Consider the following 16,588-nt stretch of genomic DNA (forward strand, 5'->3'; position numbering starts at 1 on the left):
ATGCCTATACGTCTGTAGTTTGTTGTGCAACCTTCAGCTGCACATACGACAAAATTGCCACGCTACGTCGGCACTCAGGCAAATTAAGGGTTTTCCCTTGCGAAGAATCACGCGGCTCACACGTGACGTCGGAAATTGCACGCTACAACCATCGGCCGTGGATAAAGGGGCCACATGCCTGGGATGCAGGGATCCTCACCCAGTCTAGTTTCTTTGAAAAGCCGGTTAAGCCGGAGCTCCCAGGTCTTTCGAATCTCACGCAGGAGCAGCTCGTGACTTGTTCCTGGCTGACCAAGCGACGTGAGTAAGTCCCGAGATTCGAGTGTATTCCACACATTCGCCACCGAGATGCGATAACCACAATCGCACTGCGCCGCCGGAGACTTCCGCTTGCGGCACACAGCACAACTTTCGCTGGAATTGAACTAAAATGAGCGAACCTGCGCTGCGGCCAGCTTGTTAGTTTCAATCGCACGGAACATTGCCGAAGCGCACGCCAACGGCCATTGGCATGCCGGTTAGAGCCACAGCAGCCGGACGCGCGGAATGACTTGGCCGTGTCCTCGCTGTCGACCGCCGGACGGGGACGGAGGCGCCGGATGTTTGACGCCAGCGTCTCGTCGACGGACACCGATTCCCGCGCGGGGTCGGTCACGCCTCCGCCCGGGGCCGCGGCGGCTGGTCGGCGGCGGGGCGGGCTCCGGCCGGGCGCTGGTGACGCTCGCGGCAGGCAGCAGCGCACGGTCATGGTCATTGGCTGGGGGCGGTCGGGTGGCTGGCTGTCGGCGGCCGCTGCTCGTCGACTGGGAACGGATAGTCCTGGCCATCAGCTGGGCTTGACCTCGCCCTCGCCAGACGACCGGCTGGGCCGCATCAGTCCGTCAGACCAAACTCAACATCCGTGCAACATCACTACCCTTCCTAGTTGCCGCACTACAACGGAGGTCGCAAACGCGTGGATCTGAGCTTCGTCAGTGCTCTCATGTAGCGTCTGGGGTACACGCCTCCATGTAACGTCTGGAGTCAGTGCTTCCATGCAACGTCTGGAGGGCGGGGGTCAGCGCTTTAATGTAACGTCTGGGGCCAGTGTTCCCTATAACGTCTGGCGCATACGCTTCCATGTAACGTCTGAAGTCAGTGCTTCCATGCAACGTCCGGAGCCAGTGCTTCCCTATAACGTCTGGGGTGCACGCTTCCATGTAACGTCTGGATTCAGTGCTTCCACGCAACGCATGAGGTCAGCGCTTTCATGCAACGTCTAGGGTCACCACCTCCATGTAACGTCCGCGTTCCATGGGGAGCTTAATCGTCTTCATGCAGGGAACCTCCACCAGCAACGCATACAAGAACCCACGCCAAAATGGAATCCTTTATTAACTGCCAGAAACAGCGCAAGGGCAAAACATGATTTCAGAGCGCAATTTGAGGTACAACATAATGGGTTAGATGAGCGAGTCTTTTGAGAGCAGACCATATCGTTGAACGCGAGGCGCCGGTTTCGAGACAGGAGCGAACTTAATGAGCAGACGGTAATAACGTTATAAAAATCACACGCCAATAAAACTACAATGGAACGACCCAACTGTACACAGGACGTAAAAATAATTTTCGGCAGGTGGTCGGCCTGTACGTATGTGGGTCGCGTTTCCATGTCACGAGCCGGTCATTCAAGCAGCTTGCGCGTCGGGCTTTATTTCCGTAAGGAGAACCAGAGCACCCCACAGTCCCATACAACAAGTAACAGGCTGTCCACGAAGGAATGAGAGAAGTATTGTCGCGGGGACGGGCGGGGGCGCGCGGCGAGGGACCCGGGCGCGGCGCCGTTCCAGGGCGACGAACGAACACGGGACGTCCCGTGCCCCACTACTCCCCGCCCCCCGCCCATAAATACGGCACCGGCCGGACACGGAACGGTCGCCCGCCCGGCATCCCCCGCCGCCGGCGCGCGGCGCGCGGCGCACCCCTCCGGCCGGCAGGCGGGCGTCCGCGGCGGCACGCACCCACGAGCGGAGCTGGAGCCAGCGACAATAACAGGTGGTCCGGCAGACCCACAAGGCACATGCTCGGGCGGTCGAGATGGAAGGAGCGACCGAGGTACGCCGATGATTAATATGTATGTACAAGCTTGCCACGAGCCATCACAGTGTGTTCGCCCCGCACGCGTTCGTTTGGCCCATGTCCCGCACCAGCGCCAAGCCCGAGGGCGGGCCCGGGCCGAGCCGAGCCGAGCCGCCGCGCGCTCCGCCCGCGCATCCTCACACCTTAGGCAGAGTTGTTGACTTTGCTGGCAATGATGACCTCGTCGCTGCATGCCTTCAATACAGTGCACTGCAAGGGGGATACGGCCCGTTAGCAAAAGTACGACACTGCGGCCCCTTACATCCACTGTTCTTGCTTTAAAGTAAAGCAGCTTCGCTGGATCACGGCTGAGAAAATAATTGATTTTAGCTGCCATGCTGATGCTCCGATCGAAAATAACACGCCCGTCGGTTGATATCTGTGTACAGCGGGAAGGAGCTTCGTCAGCAATGTTTATGAAACTGGAAAGGGTAGCTTAACACTGCAATAAACAAATCGGGGCTGTCCAGAATTTGACAGGCTTTTCATGACCCTGACCTCGCTTTCCTATTTCAAGGGTAAAGAGTTGCTCACCAGCAGTTCTTTGCCATCTTCAAAGTCCTTCTGGATCTGCTGTCCCAGGGGACCATCGGGTACCTTCAGATCACCGCGAGTCTCGCCTTTGTCGTCCATCAGAGTGCAGTAACCATCTTCAACATCAATCAGCTGTAGGGAGAAGCAGAAAGTAAAGCCTTCCCTCCAGGCATGCAGAGAATACATCTGGCGCGTAACAATGTTGTTTCAATGGTACAGCCAAACATTTGAAATATGTGCTCCCTACTCTGCATTATATACAGCTGGGTCTATGGGTGGGGGCTTTGCATCCCTTTGAAGGGGCCTCACATTGGTTGTTTCATCACATAACCAAAAACGCCCAAAATGTTGTCAAACACTGCTGTAGAGCAGCAAAAACCAGTGTGCTTTTGTGGGAGGAATCTGGTTTCCAGGTCTAAATGCATGCTATGATGCTTAGCATATGGGCCATTCCAGGACAAATTGTACCATGTACAAAATGCCCTCATCTGCCATAACTGATAAGAACTTTTATTGTTGGGTCATCTGGATGCCCTGGTAGATACCACAAATGGCGACCACTTTTATTTAGCAAGATGTATGAATTAGGTGGGTGGGTCATTGGCGCTTTACGACGCACTCAGCTGCTCAGGCTATATAGTGTCACCTGCCCCTCACCCTGGCAGGACGGGCGGGTACCGCGGGGAATCGAACCCGGTACCTCTGGTTTCCCAGACGCGTTAACCACTACACTACCGGCACCCACAATGTATGCACGCATATCATATCTGGAGGTCATGCATGTTGAAGGTGGTTATGATAATTTGAACCTTAGGGCATGCAGACGACCCCAATTACAACACGCACAGGCATGTTCAAGGTCACTGGCCTTGATTGGTCATTTCTCATCAGCAAGGTCATTACAAATTAATAGTGCCAGTTTTTGATAACTTAATTCTGGTGTCCAGACACACTGATTTTTGTTTTGTCATTGTTTACCCAGTTTTGTAATGGGCTGTGTTTGGTGACCACAGAAAGGTTGACACCTACAGCTTGACCTTGTGACCTGGCTGAAAACAATGCACCTGATGACAAAATGTACCAAGTTTCATATACTTCAGACATGACCATGTGAAATTTGGTGCCCAGCTGTGGCACTGTCCCAGAACACCCCCTATGGCACAAACTATCAGACAAAATGCAGCTGTTTAGATCACATCAGTGTGAAATCAACATCTGGTCATCATTGCCAGCTTGCTTCTTTTTCCATATCACATGATCCATCCAGTTGCTGTCATGGAAACGCCGACACAAACACGAGTTCCGAGTAACACGCAGTCCTGCATGGCTTGATTGTTAGTGAGGTGTTACAGCATAGTATCTAAGCCCATAAAATTCTGAGGGAATGCAATTCTGTTGTTATGAGCAATGCAAGCTCTAATGCCACTGGTATCCTGCTTCCCTACCTGCAAAGTTGATTATTAAGGAAGTTAATGAGTGTGTGGCTACTATGTGTTACCATGACTCCAATGCTATCTCATACTGCCATTTGGTTGAGCACTGGAAGCATGTCATAGCATAATCATTTAATCAGTGCAAACAAATTTCAACCACACACTTATCTCACCAAAACTGCTTAGAGGACATGCAAGGCTGATGGGAATATTTTACACCATGATTATCCAGAACCTCTTCAGCATGAACATGTGTGCACCAACTGCACAAAAATAAGATAGATTTGAACACCATATCCATTTCCCATATGCAAAGTTTTGTGGCATTGCATAACCTGTCCAGGAACCTACAAAACAAGATGGCAGGGGAATTGCATATTTGTCGCTGAAGCAAAAGGAGGTTGAATGGAGGAGGAAAGGAAGTTGAACTCTGAAGAGCATGAACACAGTACTCCAAACAATTTTGTATTCCTGTAAACACTATGCAATCTATAACCAAGTTGTTTTCCAACAGGCAGTCTAGTTCTGGTGAGCCCATTCATGGGAGCAAGCCCATGCCTTTGGGGACAAAGCACTGCTCCACCTATTCTGTTCCACCCAACAGCACAGAAGTATGAAGTTATGATGAGGTATGCTTGCTGCCACTGATACCCATGTGTGGCAGCTACTCTATGTTCTTGTAGCAATGGTGGTTTGTGGGCAGTGGACTCATTGAGTGAACCCACCAGCATGCCCAAGATCAGTTTCACCACCATGACAATCAGCCACAAACAATGCAGACCAGTTTAAACAAGCAGTTTTCAAGGTTTTAGCTAAAATGTTGTGATTACAATGCACTTGCCATGACCTGCAGCAATTTTCATATACCCCATGTAGAAGATGCAATAACATGGTGCTCTTTATCAGTGTGTAGCTTGGGTGGGGGTGGGGGTGGGGGTGGGGGTGGGGGTGGGGATGGGGGTTTGGCAGTGATCATGGTCTCATAAGCCAGATGGTTTACAATAAATATTAGGAATCCTTACAGGATCTAAGTGTGTGCTAACTCAATAGTTCAGGCAAAACTACACATTTTCCCCTCCTCTGAAGAAAACACACCCAGTTCTTCGCAGATCCAAGATCAGTACTTGGGGCTTATCCTAGATAACCCCTAAAATTCATTACATTTGACATGACTTGAGCACAGCCCCAGTGTAGTAAAATTACACTACAAAATCTTTGTTCATGCCCACATCAGCTTAAGTGTAAATTTACTTTTCAGCTTAACCCAACTTCATTCAGAATTGATTCAGTTTGCAACCAATCCTGAAGTAATTTGAATCAGACCCTGAAACTACCAAACTGATAACTGATTCATGACATCTGAGGCACTAGCATTAACACCAATAATGCTCTGCACTTGAAGATATTCAAGCAAGCATCAGATATGATGAAATACTCTCACTGATAACCAGTGGTATACCTTTAAGTGGAAACTTGCTGTTGACATGAATTCTCAATAAGTAAATATGCTCCCCATGTCATTGTTTGATTGCATTGCTGTACCTTTCCAACACTGAGAGCACAATGACCGCTTTTATATTTGGAAATTGTGCTAATAAATCTCAAATGCAAACCACCAAACAGTTCTATTTTCCCAGCATTAATTGTGGCACTGCCCAACAGAATGGCAGGCTGAATGATGGTATGGTGTCAGATACCTGGGTGACCTTGTAAGAGTCTCCACATCTTGGCAGGTGTGTTGCTCAAAAACTTAAGGGGTTTTGATCTTAGAATGGCAGAGCTGTGGACTGCACCAAGTGATCTTCAAGATAGCTATCCAGGCCAATACGCCCTACAAATGTGGCCCACTCCCTTTAATACGCCAGCGCACCGGCTGTGCCACCAGCTACGGTGTGGTAACACAATACGTTATATGAAAAATAGCTGATCATTTGACCAGTAAGAGGGTGATGTAAAGCATATGAATGGAACATCAGGTGGCAGGATCACAAATTTTCCATTTGGAAAGGCAGACTAGCTTGTCCAATTACCTGGCCTCATTACCTCAAGCTATGTTGGATATTATTATTTGTGCACTATGATTATCTAATTCATGTACAAACTTATCAGACCATGTGGGAGTATCGGCTAATGCTCCAGGAGGTTCAGTGTCCATTTTGAGATGGTCAGCTATAATTTCCTTTCTGAAACCACCAAAGCTGCTAGACGGCTGAAATAGCTTTGTCTTTGGGAATGATGGGAAAATGCAGGATTGGCCACCCCTCCATGTATACTGCATGCCCCAGCCCCAAGCAATAGCAAAAACAATGCAAGCCTACCTACATGTTCAAATATTGACATGCACCACAATACTTGCCTGAAGGTCTGCACGCTTGACAACAGGGACATCCATGTTGTGGGTGGAAGGACAGATATCCTCATTCTTTTTGCCAGTGAAGATGTCCAGTCCGACCATGTGAACCTTGGCATGGCCATGCTTGCCAGTCTTGGAGGTTGACATCTCAACAATCTTGCAGGGACGGCCCTTCAGCATGACAAAGCCGTTCTTGCGCAGAGCTGAGCACTGCATGGGGAATGTGGTCGAAGCACCAGAGTCACCCTGGCCCTCAAAGTCATTATCAAGCTCAATTTCGGCCATGATGTTGTGGTGTGACTGAAAAAAACAACAACATTATTTACCACTCTGCAGTGTGATACTCACAGGCTTAAGTAACTTAACACATTTTATACATGTGTTCAGGAACAGAAATAGGTTCTCATAACTTGAAACATAGTAAATCATGGCAAGATATGCTGGCAATAATTTCATTTTTTGATTTAACAGACTACAACAAACCAGACTTATTCATAGTTAACCTTATGCTACAATAATTTCTGTACTTAGGGTGCAAATGAACCTGCCAATATTTGTGCAAAGATGAAACAGCATGCAGTCACAATGACAGCATACTGCGCACTTTCCAATTCATAACATCAAGTGAGTAATCAGATTCCATGATTCAGATCTTTATTGAATCTATGGCAGGTGCTTTCATTCCCACAGGCACAGCCTTCCCATGCAACAAAGATTTGAACCTGGCCCTGCCTTATACCTACTGTTAGGCATATTGTGTTTATGAGAAATTATCTCACAGACCATTCAATGGCACCAGTTTACATACATTACAGGAAACTGCTCTGTGACTATTGATAATGCCTGATTAGGCATTCTGCCTGGTCTTGCATGCAGCTGCTCACACAACCTATATGGATAAAGTTTCAATACTTGCACAAACCAGATGGGCCCCCTAGCATACACCAGACAGGCCAGGCACCACACACTAGACAAGCCATCCACTGCATCCCAGGTAGTCCAGGCAGCTCAAGTTGGTTTATGTCTCTATGGAATGCTTGTCAATTTCTTAAGAGTTTAAATATACATGGTATATCAGATGTCATGCCAACTGAGTGTTGTCTCAGCCTCTCCTGAATATGGCAGCAGGACTTGAGTGGTAAATGCAAATCAAGTGCTTGAAAAATCTAGAGGAACACAAAAAGGGCAGAAAAAACAAACTCCTAGGATGACGGTTGCCTACATCATGAACCCACATGTCCAGCTGGAAATGCAAGTACTGGCATTCAAGTCTCATATTCAATATCATATATGCAGCTACAACTACTCCTAAAATGCAATACAAAACACTAACTGGCATCAGCAACAAGCCAGGAGATACAAGGGGCTCAAAGCCTTTCTTCTTTATTTATATATGGCTGTCAAGCTGATGATTGCACAACAGCCACTAGTAGACAAACAGCAGTTAATTACTGTTCCTAAACAGGAACAGATAATGCGATGGAGCAAGAAACTTCTAATCACTGACACAAATACCGTGAGTGAATGCACAGAGAAGCGTTCTGACTCTTCAAGCAGCGAAAGTTGCGCAAATCACTGTCGATGTTCACTGCAACACACAAACTCGGCGCAGTGAGCATACACATTTAAGCAACCATTCGATTAAGAGCATGCACATAAGGATAATACAACAGCTGCGAATAACCACAAAATCTACTGAGAGATCACTGGTCCACGATTCCACCACAGGGTACCTACAACGCCCATATAAACTCACATGCTGCCACCGACGTGGTCGAGACGCGCTAAGAGGACCCGACGGCGCATGCGCAAGGCGTTCCCTTAGTCAGCTGAATCATCAACCGGAAGTGCCCTAGTGGCTAATGTTGGCGAAATGACGTTCCATTATTTGACGGCATTCATATTTGTTTGTGAAATTTGAAAACAATGTTTTTTTGAAAAGTACAAATACTACGTCAGAACCTTTAATCTTAGGCTACATATTTCAATAAGTGTCCCATATTAGCTTGTCAGGAAGTCAAAAACCGTTCGATTACAGCATCACTATCGCTCCGTCAAGTTTGGGTGTCTTGGTTGAGGAGTGGGATCATGTTATGGATGGAAGAGTTTATGATAATTATTACATGACCATGCATGTTTCAGATGGTATTGAACAATATCATTTCACTGCACCGGATCTCAACAATGCGCCGAGCCGGGCCGGGTCAAAATGGGTTACCAATCCTGATGACACGAATGACCCGTATGGCAGAGCTGTCCTCGTATTGATGACACGCAAGTTTTATATAGATATATACATAATAAAAAAACTTGAGACAGTTGCTGATTATATTATCACTCGCTTTTTTAAGCCGTATCGATTATTTTGTTAATTTTCGAGGCATGATTTGTTTGCACACAAACTAGACGCGTTTTCTGGTGCATTTGCCGCATCCATCTAGTCAAGGCCGTGTCCGCCGTACCTATTCAGTCTTGTTTGTTGACTGGCGCGTGTGGGTCGGGTGGCGGTGTGCTGTGCGTGCTTGCTGCGCCCGTCAGCCGAATTTTTTGGTTGAACACTAAAATAAAACACCGTGGAGGACATTAGAACGCTAAAATTTTAGGTGGATGCTGCTTGGATGGATACGATCACCCTTCTCAATTAGGCGTTTTAGTGCATTGTGCGAGGCTTGCGCCTGTGCTACCTTCCCAATTGTAGGCTCACCAGCAAACATTGGGCTCCAAACTGCTTCAAGCCTGACCTTGGATGAAGAGTACCTGCAGTGAGTGTTGTGTGCTTCCTTGAAGCTTGCAATTGTGATAGCATTCCTGCTTGGGGGCATTGCAGGTTTGGGGGGGGGGGGGGCAGGGTTTTCCTGGGGACTTTAGGGTAAAGTGGGGCCTCATCCTAGGGACAGGGAGATGGGCAGCTCCATAAGCATCATAATTCCCCCTTATCAAGTTACACATATACATTTTTTTATTTCTAGGTAAATCATTGCTGACAGTTTCATAATTCCAAAAAGAGCATTTTGGTTATCCAGCAAAGGGTATCACTGCCCTAGAACATGCCCTCTTGATTCAAAGGGAGGATCTCTGTATTAGGACCAGGATGCTTTTGATTCATGCTGGAGTCCTATAAATCTAGCCAGGTAGTGTATGATCCCAAAGCAGGCTTATCTGGAACTTTGGTTTTGTGATACAAAAGGCTGGGGTAGGGAGCTCCTGTTCCCTCCCCAACTTGGCATTGGATGTAATGATTTAGAGCAAAGGCCATTTTACATATAGTGATGGCCTCACCATTGAGAAAATGGTTGTATTGATATAAAAAGTGCTGCCAAAACCTGATTTTTTAACTAGTTCAGTTATAGGGGCCTTAAGGATCAAAATTTTGGTAATTTCAGGCATAAAATGTCTTGATTTCAGGAAAAAGGCCATCCAAAAAGTAAACAAGGCCAAAGCATGCCCTTACCCCCTTTATCCCCCCCCCCTCACTGTGGTACCCCTGTCCTATGGCCACCACGCTGAGAAATCAGGATAAGCCCCCACATATGCATGTGTGCCGCACTGCGCATCTTCTCAGCATGTGCTTGGTCAATACTTCCTTGATGGGATGCCATGAATGAAGTCTCTGAAAATGGTGGTGACTGCCAAATGCTAACCACTGAGATTTGCAGCATACATGTGCTGAACTTGTTGCAGCAATAGTTCCACTGCTGGACACCCATGCGGTATTTGTGTGCTGAATCTTGCACTTATGGGCTCTGAACTCAGGCCAGGCCAAATTACACTGTTTTTTTGCATTGGGAATAAGTGAATAATATATTGGAGTACTTTTGCCTCAGGCTGTCTTTGAATATCAGTTGGACCCTCAGATCTACAGTGTACACAAGTTAAAATTGTTACAGTGATGCTGCTGCTGTGCTGAATCAGTCTGCAAAAGATGGCAGGACCAGTCAACAGGGCATTTGGTGCAGATCAGATCCTGTCCCAAATGGTGCATTCAACATCTTGGCTTCAGAGGAGTATCCCATATTAATGTAAGGTTTTGAACTGAAAGAGCCATTTTGAAGACTTTTGGTGCTGTTTACAATCCTGTCCTCAAGACCTAAGCTTCTCTTGTTTCTGAGATATACCCCAGCAAAGATGGGGGAAGAGGTATATTTGGGGAGGTATTTCAAAGTAACCTTAGTACTCATGACATCATGTCATTGAAATCCTGCAATTCTGTAAGCTATGCAGGAATCAAGGCCAAAAACTATAATTAGGCTCCAGGCATTCATATCTATCACATTCATATCATATCATTCTGAGCACAATCTCCAGATCTAATAGCCATCAGTTGGCTCTCAATCAATGTTGTGCGACATGTGACAGTGGAATCAAACCATCTTTTCCACTTGAAAAGCATATTAGTAATCATAAGTGAGCTTGCTTTATCATATCTGATGCTCCAGTATCTTCAACTGTGAAATGTTCTATTGAAGGCAGGTGGAGATCATTTGATGACCAGAGGATCTGCAATATTTTCCAGTTCCTGCCAGTTGAATTTGCATTTTCTGGGTGTACTAAATACCCACAATAGTCTGCTCAAAATGGTTCATAATCACACCAAATTAACTATCCTCTGTTCTGTAATGCATTTTTACATTACAAAGTGTATGACATTGGGAAATGTGTTGAGCATTTCACAAAGGGAATGATAACTTTTCGTGGTTTCAGAGCTGCCACACTGACACTAGGCTATCTGGCATGTGGTTACCCAACCTTCACAGGAAAGAAGGTTAGGTTGCAGGATGATTACATGGTATGTTAGGCAGTTACATTGTATGCTACACATAGTTAATGCTGGGTTACATGGGGATTGGGTGAGGGTGCAAGGATAGGGGTAGTGGTTAAATGAAGGTGTAGGTAGTGGAAGCGGGTGCAGGATAGCTGGTACTGGGTGGTGGCCGGCTGCAGTCAACTGGTTATTCTGTGATATCAATGGATTCCAGCAAATATAAGCCATCATGCATGGTCTGCAAAGCTGAAATGTTTGGTGGAAATTTGCAGTATTGTATTAGTCCAGAGAGGAGTAAGAGGACCAGATGATGCTGGGGGGCATTTGACAGGACTGGGTGGAACTGGTGGCACCAATAGTGCAGCGGTGAAGACAACACCTCTTCCAAAGTGCCAGAAGCGAATGGGCAGCAGGCAGGTTTTGGTGATTGTGCGTTCGTCCTGTGTTAGCCGTGCTGCCCCCCGTCGGCACGCGGGGGCCCGCTGGTGCCCTCCTCCTTCCCCGCCGGCACGCGGGGGCCCGCTGGCGCCCTCCTCCCTCCCCGCCGGCACGCGAGGGCCCGCTGGCGCCCTCCTCCCTCCCCGCCGGCACGCGGGGGCCCGCTGGCGCCCTCCTCCCTCCCCGCCGGCACATGGGGGCCCGCTGGTGCCCTCCTCCCCCCCCCGCCGGCACGCAGGGGCCCGCTGGCGCCCTCCTCCCTCCCCGCCGGCACGCGGGGGCCCGCTGGTGTCCTCCTCCCTCCCTGTCGGCACACCCTGAACCCGCTGGCGTCCTGCCTTTGGTGCCTTCCTCCCTCCTTGCCGGCACGCGGAGAGCCCGCTGCCGCCCTGCCATTCCTCCCTCACCCTGCGGCCTCCCTTGAGCGCCATGTGTGCCGTCGGAGCCTGTGCCGCCGCCAGCAGCGCTGGATGAGGCTCACTGTGCAGCGTCACGGCGACCATTGTTCTTGGTTTATTTTGATAACGACTGTGGGTTGTAGCCAGGACTAGCCATGTGTGATGGGGCGCAGGGGCGCCGCCAAGAGCTGGCGGGACGCAGAATAGTATAACCTGTGGAGGCTGGTAGTCAATTCACGTCCGTTTGCTACTGATGTCACTTAATTGCGTTTTAGTACATTCGCCATATGCGTGCCAGCTTACATGGGACGCAATACGCCGTCTTCAGCACACGTGGTAGCTCACTTGTGGCGTCAATCCACCAGTGTTAAAAGGATTTACAACCTTACATTCCGAGAACGGGCTATCAAGCGAACGTCGCCATGGCACCGTCGCACAGGCATCTGGCATGGTCCCAGCTGCCTAAGATGCCGAATGTCAACACAAGACTAGATGGAGGGCTGATTTGTGTGCTGGCTCGCGTTTCCTTTCTGGCAGTACATCGGTAGATGCAAATTGAAGTCGCAAAAATGCAGTCGATACACGCCAACTGAAATTGCTGCTATATCGGCTGCATAGTTGCACGTGCCCGATTACCGTCGGCCCAAATAGGTAATCGCGCCGAGGCAGTCCTGCGGCCGATGCGGAAGGCCCGGGCCGGGTTTCGCCTCAGGCAGGTGGACGAGAGATAACGCCTCTGCTGTGCGAGTGCCGGCACCGTCCGGGCGGGCGACTGCACGCGGCCCCCGGCGTACCGTCTGCCGCCGGCCTGGTGATCAACGGCGCGGGCCAGGCGCGCCGCCGCCGCCGCCGCCGATCGAGACGCGCTTTTTTCCCGCGCTCAAATCGGCGCTCGATGGTGTTCGATTCAGTGCCTGGCTGGCGACGGGGCCGCGAAAAAGCGTCGATGGCGCCGGCCGATACCCGGCGGTGGTGCTGCCGGTGACGGATGGACGGGCGCAGGTGACGCCGGCGGATGGCGTGCGTTTCGGTGCGGCTCGCGTTGTCTTGCTTGATCGCGCAGTCCCGCATGTGGGTTACGGCAAGCTTGCCAGCCAGACGCGTGCGCGAATTTCGAAAGAGGCTCTCCGACACCGGTGGGTACTGAATCCTGGGGGGTCGTTCGGTGGAGTCGTACATCTGCGATCTTATAAGGCCCTGCGACACCATTTCGACATTTTAGACACTGTGGATTTCGGATCTGGGATATAGGACCCATGTTTTGGGATTCGTGAGATATTTCTGGGATTCGCGGTCCTGCCGCTGGGTGTGCCGGCCGATCTTCTCCGCTTGGCCAGGTGTGGAGACACCTGTAATGAAAACGTTGGCGCGTCCGTGGTCCGGGACGGCCATTTCACTCGCCTCCTGTCAAATACTGCCCGTGGTGTCCCGGTGCCAGGTCAGGCCAGGCTCGCGGGTGCGCAGGCGGCTTTGCCTGTCTGCGGCCGGCGGGCGCCTCTCCACCGCTGCTGCGGCGAACGCTGCGCCCGTCTGCGGCGCCGCGAGCGAGGCGGGCTGCATGACTGCAGGCCGCAGCGGTCCTCTGCTCGCCCTGCAGACTGGACGCGCTCTCCCGTCCGCGCCCCTCCCACCTGCATGCATTGCGGCCGGTCGGCGGGCGGACCGGCACGCCGTCCCGGGACGTCGTGGCCGGCGCTGGAGCCCGGCGTGCGCGCAGCCAACGTCAGCCGTGACGTCAGCGACAGCAAGCCGCCGCCGGCGCCGCACGTGCCGGCCGTAGTCGTGGCCGGCCGGGCGCGTCGGCGGTGTGGTGTGGAGCGGCGTGAGAGGTGGGGCGCCGGAGTCGTGTCTGGTCCAGCGGCCGGAGCCGACTGCGTGAGTACCGCCGTGTGGTTGGCCGACGGCTGTCGCTCCGGCCTGTGTTGTCTGTGCACCGCTGGCGGCTGCGGTTTGTCTGGGCCGGCCGGGGCTCGGAGAGCGATGCCGTGCACCGTGCCGCCGGCTCGGCCGCCGACGCGATGCGGTCGGTCGACCGGCTCAGGCGGCCGACAGTCGTGACTGCTCGCGCGCTGGCGTCTCGTATTCGCGTCACGCTCGGCCGTCTCCGGGGCAGAGACGGGCTGTGGTACGCCCGTCCCGGCCGACAGCAGGCCGCTCCCCCCGACCCCCGTGCGGGCCCGGTCCAGCTCACGCACCGGCCGCGAGGCGCGTTCAGATCCACCCAAGCCGGCCGAGTGCGGCCCTCTGCGCCGTGGATGCGCGCGGCTCGGTGGCCTAACCGCGCTGTCTTGCGGACGTGGCGGCGCCGCTACCCGCTGCTCAGGCCCGCGCTCAGGTGTGGGCGGGGGCGTAGAGAATGGAAACGATCTGACGACAGGTGCCCGCGCGCCTCCAACGCGCACAGCCAAGTTGCGTCGTCTGACTTGCAGATGCGACCACCTCGCCGATGCAAGGCAGGCACCCGCCAGTGCAGCGGAGCATTTGGTGTTCTGCTGGCCATTCCGCGCTGCTGCAATGAGGAAATGACTGGCGTGCCTTTCGTAAGGCTGAAATTTTGCGAAAATGAACCCGTGCAGTTCACTGCAAAGCGTAACGAATGCATTCGGGAAGCATGGAACATAATGACTGCATTAGCATATTAAACCCAAATGGGGAATTCGCTAATTCCACGCGGCGTGCCATTTTGCAGGCATTGCACTCGTTAGACCGTTGTAGCAGGAGGTGTGTGTGTGTGCCGCCTTCACATTGTCCGTTTTGCTTCCCACGGGTGTGAACATGCAGTTGCAGAGCGTGAAGACGGTGAAACCTGGCTGCTGAAGCCAACGCGACGTCCGTCTCGCTGCTCTATCAAAACAAACTAGGTTACTGTACCGAAAATGATTGGGGAGAAGTAAGGCTTGGTCTTCAATGACTCTATTTTCCTTTACTCTGTTGAATCGGAAAGATCCTTATTTGCATTTTGGGGGTCTTGGTCGCATACTGGTAGCGGTTGCGATGTGGTTGAAGCGATGACGGTGTCGGCGCGGGCTGACGCGCCTTTCTTGCCCACCTCTGGTGGCCGACCGCGGCTGACGCGCGTCTGGTGACGGTGGCCGGCTTTGACTGACGTGCGTCTAGTGACGGTGGTCGGCCATGACTGACGTGCGTCTGGTGACGGTGGCCGGTAATGGCTGACGTGTGCCTGCTGACGGAGCCAGCCGTGACTGACGCGCGCCTGGTGACGGTGGCTGGTCGTGACTGACGTGTGCCTGGAGACGCCGGCCGTGACTGACGTGCGCCTGGAGACGCCGGCCGTGACTGACGTGCGCCTGCCCCGTCACAGGCGGCCCGCTGTCCTGATGCGCCTCTGGTGACGGCGCCGGGCCGAGCCCGTGGCGCGCCATGTCGTCCGGCCGGGACGGGCCGCCGCCGCCGCTGCCGGCCGCCGAGCCGGCGCGGCGCCCGGACGCGGCGCAGCCGGCCCGCGAGCGCACGCCGCCTGCCACACCCGCCAAGAGCAAGCTGATGACGGCTCGCGTCCTCCTGCTGGACGACTCGCTAGTGCCTTTCTACATCCAGGTGAGTGGGCCGGCAGCTGGGGCCCGGGGAGAGCGGGACGGGGGCGGTCTAGCAAACGTCCGGTGCCAGCGGTCAGTCATCAGTGGCGTGTGATGGTGGGCTCAGATGCGCTGGCGTCTGGGAGTGTCAGCACATGGCTCCTGTGAGGGACGCCTTCCCTGGCACGCTTATCCTCTTGCGAGTGCTGAGCGTGGCATCGGATCAGTTACCAGCATGGAACATGTTTGTGACGCCCAGATATCATTTTCATGGGGGCTTCACGGCGCACTCACGAGCTTAGGCTGGGTGAGGGTCGCCTGCCTCTCACCCTTGTGGGAAGGGTGAACATTATAGCAAGTGCGATCCTTTCGTCTGCATTGATCTTTGTCGTTTTCATGAACGCGGCGTGTTGGTGCTAGGGAAAGTAAACATCTTATTTCGCGAAATTCTGAGTTTCCGTAGCTGCCTCCTACATTCCCGAAGGTAGACTCCACAAGCTGCTGGAAAACAGCTGACATGTTAGCTGTCCCGCCTGAGTTATTTCGGTCCTGTTTCAAGCGGGACTCTCGAAGTTATCTCACCAATCTTTTCCCATTTCGCGTATCTGGACGATGACTGTTGTTAGCTGCCCGCATGATGACATGTACCGCTGCTAGCTCGGAATGTTTGCCGCAAAACAGGCCCGCTGAACCCGTATACTTGTTGCACGCCAAGGTGGCTGGTTGGTTGGTCGGGCGCCGACGCTGGGGCTCTGTGGTGGAATGTCAGCTGTCGTGGCCGTCCAGCGGAGTCGGCGTCGGCCGGGGATGGGGGTCGTACGGAGGTCAGTCGACCCATCAGACATGGACCGACCCATCCTCGAATAGAAGTATGGTCAAAGCTGTAATTAGGGGGATCAATCCGGTGCCGACGGGGGTGCCGGTAGTGTAGTGGTTGACGCGTCTGCGTTAACCACTGCGAGTCTGGGAAACCAGAGGTACGGGGTTCGATTCCCCGCGGTGCCCGCCCTTCCTGC

The 16,588-nt window shown here is 52.2% G+C and overlaps 2 protein-coding genes across 2 annotated transcripts in view; one reads left to right on the forward strand and one right to left on the reverse strand.

Annotated features, from left to right (window-relative positions):
* Positions 1-304: 304 nt before the first annotated feature.
* On the reverse strand, positions 305-8,274 carry LOC119096947 (eukaryotic translation initiation factor 5A). The gene is made up of 5 exons (XM_037219950.1): positions 8,195-8,274; positions 6,442-6,738; positions 2,653-2,784; positions 2,262-2,328; positions 305-803 (listed from the first exon to the last, which is right to left on the reverse strand). The coding sequence occupies exons 2-4, from the start codon at positions 6,721-6,723 to the stop codon at positions 2,263-2,265; spliced, it is 480 nt and encodes a 159-aa protein (XP_037075845.1). The 5' UTR covers positions 6,724-6,738; positions 8,195-8,274; the 3' UTR covers positions 305-803; position 2,262.
* Positions 8,275-8,920: 646 nt separating this feature from the next.
* Positions 8,921-16,588, forward strand: part of LOC119096948 (FERM, ARHGEF and pleckstrin domain-containing protein 1-like) — a 43,668-nt gene continuing 36,000 nt past the window's right edge. The window contains 2 exon segments of the mRNA XM_037219951.1: positions 8,921-9,200; positions 15,359-15,594. Of these exon segments, the coding sequence (XP_037075846.1) occupies positions 15,418-15,594 (177 nt within the window). The 5' untranslated portion in view covers positions 8,921-9,200; positions 15,359-15,417.

The sequence above is a fragment of the Pollicipes pollicipes genome, unplaced genomic scaffold (assembly GCF_011947565.3).
Source record: "Pollicipes pollicipes isolate AB1234 unplaced genomic scaffold, Ppol_2.1 Scaffold_4295;HRSCAF=5057_pilon_pilon_pilon, whole genome shotgun sequence".
Lineage (NCBI taxonomy): Eukaryota > Metazoa > Arthropoda > Thecostraca > Pollicipedomorpha > Pollicipedidae > Pollicipes > Pollicipes pollicipes.